We start from the raw sequence: 8,442 nt of genomic DNA, 5'->3' as shown, positions 1-8,442 counted from the left end.
CAAGCCACGGGAGGTATTTTTCGTTTGCGTTTTTCTGCAGTGCTACTGTTTTGGTCACTGTACGCGTACAGCCAAAGTAGATTGCTGAGAAGATGCAGATGAGAATCCCCTGAAGATGCTGACTGCTTAGCAAGAAACTGCCAATTGACAACTGACTTGTAAACAGTGTACACTCCCAACTAGGTATTCATTTTTATGCTTAAAATAAATGTGTGTCAGGACTTCCCTGTTAAACTAGTGGGGAAAATAACAAAAGCACAACGCTAAATTAGACGACTGCAAAAATGATCGGGGATGAACAATTGACATCATTTGTCAGCTCTGTTTGAAATAAAATTAAAAAGGGACCAGAATTAGTCTCAGGCAAGATATGAATTTTTTCCAAAATACTTGTTTTATTTCTTTGCAATATGGACCTTTCAAACTGGGGTACGCGTACCCCTGGGAGTACTCGAGCGCTCCTCAGGTGGGTAAGCGAGGCGAGAAAAATCCTGTAATGGCGGACAATGGATTTTTACTTATTTATTTACCACATTGTAGTACTTTGCGATTTAGCAATCAAATTAACAATGTCGAATCTCCTTTCATATAAAACCGCAGCTGTACTGGTGTACGATTCCTTTCTGTTGGGCGAGGTTAACTATAAACACCCATCCAGCTGCTGACAGTGAGTGAGCGCTGAGCAAAGACATGGCTAAATTATATATTTAAATACAGTAGCAGGGCGGTGGTTCTGCAGTTTGTAGGCTAAAAAGAAAACAAATAATAACACCGTGTAACAATTTTATTTTTATTTTTTTGTTCCTGGGTAGTAAGTGTTATTTCCTAATTGCTTATGCCTCAAAAGTATAGAAAATGGCTATTATTCCCCACAAACTTTGCTTTTGTGACCAGGACAGTGATATTTTGAAATTTACCTATTTTCCAGAACATTCCAGACAGATTCAGTGCTGAGTAAACTTGGAGTAACTTCTAGAACTTTCTAGAACTTTCCAGTAATATAAATAGTAGTATAAATACAGGGGCCTTAAGCCCACCAGTTCAGTTTAGTTCCAGCTGCCTAGGTGGATACATATCTGCATTTTTCTGAGATGGCATCAAGAGGCTGCAATGGTGGCATTCCTGATGGGTTCCCAAGGCGGTTTTACCAAGTTTCCCTGCTATCTTTGCCTTTGGGACAGCAGGGACACCAAGGCGCACTACCACAGGCGGGACTGGCCACAGCGGACCAAGTTCTCTGTGGGGAGGAACAACGTCAAGTGGGAGCCACTGGTGGACCCCCGGAAGGTGCTGATGCCACCACTGCACATCAAATTGGGCCTTATGAAACAATTTGTCAGAGCTCTAGATAAGGAGTCGGCAGCCTTCAAGTACCTTCAAGACTTCTTCCCTAAGCTGTCTGAGGCAAAGGTCAAAGCCGGTGTCTTCGTCGGACCACAGATAGAGAAGATCCTGGAGTGCAATGAATTCCCCAAGAAGCTCACTAGTTAGGAGAAAGCGGCTTGGAACAGCTTTGTCGCAGTGGTTCGGGGCTTCCTGGGCAATCACAAGGCCGAAAACTATGTGGTGCTGGTTGAGACTCTGGTGAAGAACTACGGCACAATGGGCTGTAGGATGTCCTTCAAAGTCCATATCCTTGATGCTCATCTTGATAAATTCAAGGAGAACATGGGAGCGTACTCGGAGGAGCAAGGCGAGCGCTTCCACCAGGATATACTGGACTTTGAACACCGCTACCAAGGACAGTATAACGAGAACATGATGAGAGACTACCTTTGGGGGCTGATTCGTGAAAGTGATTTACAGTATAATCGTATTTGCTTTCTGGAGTTTAAATGTTCAGTGTTTATAGGTTTGTTTAATCAGTTCAGTGGGTTTTATCTAAGTTTATGTTTTTAAATAACAGTATTATTGAGTTTAGCAGGCAGCTGTGACGCCCTACTTAGACAGTGAGATCACTGCGCTGGAGCTGCAGCGTACACGACTGTTATCTTTACTTGCAATGCTTTATGTGTTTTTTTTTTTTTACTAATTCGTTGAAGAACTCCTTTGTTGAATAATAGCATTAGCCTGCGCATGTACGCTGCTAATTATTAGGCTAATAAAAGCAAAAGCACGGTATCATTATTATTATAAAAATGGAACCCCAGATTTAAAAAATAAAATAAAATAAAATAACAATAATCAATCCCTAACTCCTGGTTTGGGAAGTATCTGAAATTGGATTCCTTACTCCAGACCTATTGAGTGTGTTCATATCATATAGTGAGTGTCCATCAACAAGCTGTCGTGCAGGCAGTTGATTACACATGACAGTCACTGGCACTAAACACTAAGCATTTTGCTAAAAGTCATTTTTGACTGCATGATATAAATGTCGCCTTTCTACTTTAATCAAATGTAATAAACAAAAAAATATTATATATTTATATATTATTATTTTATATATATATATATATATATATATATATATATATATATTAAAAATATATTATAATATTCACATAGTTCACATGCTACCAGATTTTTTAAAAAGATGTCTGTATTTGTAAATTTTAAATAGTTTTTATGCAAAATGCCCCGTATGTTTTCTCTCTACACTTCTGCATTTGTTGGAAGAAATGCATGACTTTTGTTTAGAATTGCTTTCTGATTTTGTTTTAAATTAGAACCCTAGTTTTGTTTTCAAAAGCATAACCTGTTTTTGGACTCGTTTTGCTACTTATTGGTCTGGATTTTGATATAATTTTACATAGCATTTTTAGTTTTAATTTTATTTTATTTAACAGCAGTTTAACATCGGTTAACAGTAATTGGCTGAATTCTAGCCCCTCCTCCTTCCATGTGCCTTCTGACCCAGCAAATCAAGTCCTGTTTATTTTTATTTTTTTAATGACCCACTTCAATTTTTTTGTAACTTGAAGTCCTATTCATTCATTTTAAAATACAGAATAACATACCCTTGTCTAGGGGCTGCATTGTTAACTAATCAGGGTGTAGTTTTACTGAAATATGTGATAAAAAGCACACACGTCCATCCATCACATTTAGGTAAGCATTTAAAAAAAAAAAAAAAATTATATATATATATATATATATATATATATATATATATATATATATATATATATATATATATATATATATATATCCATAACATCAGTAAGTACTTAAGCCTAGTAAATAAAATACAATTTTTTTTTTCTGTTTTCATAGGTATATTATGACCCTATCTCAGATGGGGTTACACGGTAGACTGGATTTTTTGGAAAGGGGTACGGGGCCTAAAAAGTTTTAAAACCACTGATATAGGGCATAACACATTATTGGTGGAATATTATCGTATTAATACGTATTAATTTCCACTGTTCATTGTGCTGCTAGGAACTGAAACTGAACTGTTCTGATAGCATTAGTGTGTGTATGCATTACGTCTGACTAAACATGAAACGGCACTTCGGCTTTCTAGATCGGTTATGTAGTGTGTACAGGGCCTAAAAATAAATATCCTTAATATTGCTGCGAATGCCAAATATGAGATTTATTGCTGCTACCCACAGGACTGGAGTGTACCTTAAATCAGTGCTGTTATATTGCATAACAGTTTTTCTTAAAAAGAGCAAGTGTTTGAAGGTCATTGCTGTAGTGTAATAGATTACCACGAATATGCATGTCTGCGTCCCTTTCCATTCTGTGCGTCCAGTGAACGCAAGACAAAATATTTTTGCGTCTAAAACGCAAAATATTGCGTTAACGAGACCTTTGATTACTTTGTATAATAATATGCACAAGCATGCTAAAGGCATTTATGAAGAGACAACTCATTTGTTTTGCTTGTTGTTTTTGAATAGTAAAGCGTCGTCAATGCATCTGTTATTGACAGGTATCACCGGTCTGATTTTCCATTAGGAGTTGCTGATTGCGCCTGTAGAAATTAGGCACCATGGAAGAGTGAAAATAAAGGCTGGACATCAAGCTAGGCAGCATAGCAATACTTGTCTGTGTAATATCACAGAAATAGGACAACAGTGAGGCAATAGCAAGCCATCCCTGCAAGCATTCACAGTGCCCAACACTCTGAACAAAAACTCTGGATCTTGCATTCCCAGAAGAATACTGTTCATATTCCACTTCCAATTACGAGTTGCCATGGGAACACCACACCACATTCTTTCCTAGTCTAGCTGTGTTCACCACACTTTGAGTGGCTGTAGATACCACAATACTTCTTACCTGCTGTGCACATCCATTTACTCAGTACACACGTCTCAAATGTACAGGTTCAAAAGAAACACACTTCACAGCAAACATGGATTCTCCTTTTAACAGAGGAAACCTGGTGCTACATCAGGTGGAAGAAAGTTCCCAGTTTGCTTGCCTTGCCTTCCAGGAAGTCTGTTACTGCTTCACTTCCTAGGTTATTTCAATTCAGCAGAGTCTTCTGGAGAGAAGGCACTCAAGGGGTGGAGCAATTTCTCTGTCCAGGTGAAATGACTGTGAAAGCAAGGCCTGCAAACAGAGGTTTCTTTAAACTAAAGTAGTACCAGATATCAGGTTTTAAAATGAAAATACATGTTTGTTAAAACTACCCATTTGAGACCTATACAGCGCATGGATGTGCATGGCGTGCTCGCTACAGTCAGTAGAGACCCAAACTCCCGCCACGCGTTAAAACTCTTTGATAATGGACTTAACTAATGAATAATACGAAGCAGCAACTCGACAGCGGTCTCCCACATCACTGTTATCCTCACTGCTGTACTCCTCTTGTTGTTTAGAGACAGTTTGTGTCTCATTTTCTGTTTCATGGGACTTTTTAAATCTCAGAAGTAAACTCACTTTCATCAGCAGGGTGTTGCAGGGGGATGTTTAAATGAGCTGTTACCAGCTGCTCTCAGAAATGAAACATGTTTGAGAGCTTGGAAATTAGACATGTTTGAATGCTGGGAAATGAGAGCTCTATTGAAGTTACAGGTGCTTTAAACTTGAGTTTTTTAAATATCAACGACTGAAACTGAAAATGGATAACAAGAAGACATCAAGTAATACTGTGCTAATGGTTCAGTGCGTTGTCAAATTCTCTTCTTGAAATACTGCACGTCTTGGGGAGTTTTATGGGTTTCTCATACCAAAAGGATGGAGTGAAGTAGGGAGTGAAGGAGGGGGCGTTCTGACAAGCCAAGTGTAAACATCTTCTCTCAGCAGGTTCACTGGCAAGATTACTTTCTCTTTCTCTGGTCTGCTAGCCCAGAGGGAGACTTTCCAGAGAGTATAAGAGTTTCTCTTTCTCTGCTCTACCAGCCCAGGAGACTGTTCAGACAGTATAAGAGCCTCTCTTTCTCTTTCTCTGTTCCATCACCATAGAGCAAAGGGATGCTATTCAGAAAGTGTAAGAGCCTCCTTTCTCTTTCAATGCTCCATCACCACAGAGCAAAGGGAGGCTGTTCAGAGAGTGTAAGAGCTTCCCTTTCCCTCTCTGCTCCACCAGCTCAGAGGGAGGCTGTTCAGAGAGTATAAGAGCCTCCCTTTCTCTCTCTGCTCCACCAGCTCAGAGGGAGGCTGTTCAGAGAGTATAAGAGCCTCCCTTTTCTCTGTCTGCTCCACCAGCTCAGAGGGAGGCTGTTCAGGAATATAAGAGCCAGGGTTTAATAATCCACACTATGAATGAAAAGTACAACTACAAAACTATCAGCATCCAGGAGGAGTGAAAATGAGGGTAGAAATCTTCTTTGTTACTGCTGGGAACATGAGCATGAATGACATTGAATATGATGGGGTTGATGCAGTTCATTTTACTCTCCAGAGATGTTTAATATAATGTGGTACTAATTATACTTTTGTTTTCAAGCCAATTCCAATTGAACTTTGAAAGGATATTCAAACATGAAAAACATGTGTTCACCCCAGCACAACTGCACCTACAAGACTGCCTGGCGAGCAGCACTTGAATTGTGCACAGTCAATGGATCGGGGTTGCAGTTACTCTTCATTTCCTAAGGGCGAGCAGCACTAGAATTGTGCACAGTCAATGGATCGGGGTTGCAGTTTCTCTTCTCAGTGAGGTCTCAGTTGTTTTTTGCCGACAGGCTGAATTTCTATATACTATATGATTAGTTGAAATGGAACAGAAACAGAAACAGTGTGCTAAATAAATCTGTCATGAACGATCCACAAAACTGGCTCTCCTTCCCATTCTTGAAATTAGAAAGCTGTGCCAGGATGCATTGGAATTAGAAAGCTGCGCCACGATGCATATAAAGAAAACTTCTGAAGCTAGACACTGCCCCTGACATTATTCTGTAATACATGGATGGAAATAAGACTCCCATTGCACAGTAATATGAGCCATTCCTGGTTCTACTGTGAGTTTATTAAGACACACCTGAGCTTGTTACCTGTACACTGGGACTAATCAAGCTCCCACTGGAATCTGGAATTAAGTCATATTTCCATCCATGAAATATAGACAAGCTGCATCTCCCTGTTGAAAATCAGTTTCAGTCAGGATGGGCAAGATGTGAAAAACTGACAGAAGGCGAGAGAAAGGGTTTTAGTCTCCTATCTTGTAAAGCGCTTTGTGACGGTGGTCCACTATGAAAGGCGCTATATAAAAATAAAAATTATTATTATTTATATAACATTAATGGTAAGAAATGAAGACCGACATAGATGGATAGAGCTACAAATTGTCTGCATACTGTAACTTTAGAACTAAACTTTCTAAATGCACAGCCGACCTCCTCCCAGAATAGAAACAACTAGCTGTGTATTGTACCTATGATAACAAAACACCTGTTACCAATGGGGGGGGGGGGGGCAAATCCATACTTCTACACACGCATAGAAATAGGTAATTACCGTCATTGGTGGGTTAATATTGCCAATATACTGCATATGAAGTGTATGCCATGTCATACACAATAAGACACATGGATACTGCATTAATACAACACATTATGGTGTTTATGAAGTATGCACAAGATGGACCTCAACATAGAAATCTGATGAAAGCAGGAATTGTGCATGCAAGAAGACACATCTGCCGCATAACCCCAGGCAGCACGCCAGCGCACATCGCTGAACTAAACCCGAATGATAATCTACACGCGCCATAGAAAGCAAAACAAACAGCATGGCAGCGCTCCTGACACCCGCAGCGTCGCTACAGAAGCACCCAGCAGACTCGTTTCGCTCAGACTTTTAAATAATCACTATGTAGCCAATGCAGCACGGTACTTTAAATTTAATGAACATGTAATTATGAATTACAAATAATCATCCCATTTTAAAATTAAATGCCGTATCTATCTCACTGTGTAAAACGCTATCAATACAGTACAAGTCAATGCAATTAAACTTGAGCCCGAAAATAAATAAATAAAAATCTCAAATTAACCACACATCTAAGAAAGATGGGTCAATCATAATCTGCTACCATCAGCCTCGCTTCTCAGACTTGAAGCAAGGTATGAAACCAATTGAAGTACAGCATGCCTCTATACTAGACACAATGCACTCAGCATGGAAGTGCACACAAGCATCATTCCATCCACCTTCTGCATTGCATCACCGACGAGTACGAATCAACATGCAAGACACACTCGCTTGCGGCTCGACTCAATACAATTGTACTCACGATGAGCGGGATGGTCCTGTCCTCCCTGTGGATCTCCAGCCGGCCCGGCGCTCTCTGCCCATGGCTTTTGCTGCCGCTGGACCTCGGGTGAGATGCTGAAGATGGGGAAGAATGCGGTTTGTTATCCTGCCATAAATAATAAAAGGTGCCGAGTATCCAGGCGACAGTTAGGATAGCGATGGCATTGGCCCTAATCCTCCGCATCGTGAGCCCATAAGCAGGGCAGGCGAGCTGTGGAAGATTGGGTCTATTTTGGATGACAGTTGCGCTTCGGAAAGTCAGTACCGTCGCTAATCACAGTCAGCCTTGGTTTTGCCTGAGCCCACTGCCTCTCTCTCTCTCTACTGTTGCTTGTAAGCTGATTGAGCGGTGGCCCTCGTTTAGGAGCGAAAGAGACACAGACTGCAAAGGTCCTAGTGCCGACCAAATTCCTCAGTTAACTTCCTCTGCTTGTCCAGGTGCGCACACACGTACATATGGCAAGCCGTTTTAACATTTAATCCTCAGTTGCTGATATCACGAATGGCATTACTGATATCACGAATGGCGTTTTTGGTATCAAGAATTGCATTTTTGGTATCAATAATGGAATTTTTGATATCAGTATTGTAATCACATTTTCTATATCAAAAATACCATTCTTGATATCAAAAATACAATTCTTGATATCAACAATGTCATTCCATTCAAAGGTACCATTTTTGAACTATCAAAAAATAACATTGAGTATTGTTGATATCAAAAATAGAATTGCCGATATCAGCAATACACTGCTGATATCAGTAATAAAATTGCAGATATCAGCA

At 39.9% G+C, this 8,442-nt stretch overlaps 1 protein-coding gene across 1 annotated transcript in view; it reads right to left on the bottom strand.

The window, feature by feature from the left end:
- The window catches only part of LOC121323856 (polypeptide N-acetylgalactosaminyltransferase 16-like), a 56,196-nt gene extending 48,161 nt beyond the window's left edge, over positions 1 to 8,035 (bottom strand). The window contains exon 1 of the mRNA XM_041265143.1: positions 7,637 to 8,035. Coding sequence (XP_041121077.1) covers positions 7,637 to 7,840 — 204 coding nt within the window. The 5' untranslated portion in view covers positions 7,841 to 8,035. The remainder of the gene's footprint in view (positions 1 to 7,636) is intronic.
- Between the last annotated feature and the right edge of the window lie 407 nt (positions 8,036 to 8,442).

This window comes from Polyodon spathula, chromosome 12, assembly GCF_017654505.1.
Source record: "Polyodon spathula isolate WHYD16114869_AA chromosome 12, ASM1765450v1, whole genome shotgun sequence".
Lineage (NCBI taxonomy): Eukaryota > Metazoa > Chordata > Actinopteri > Acipenseriformes > Polyodontidae > Polyodon > Polyodon spathula.
Note: the sequence above shows the minus strand (reverse complement) of the source record. Positions and strands in the feature narration are given on the sequence as shown.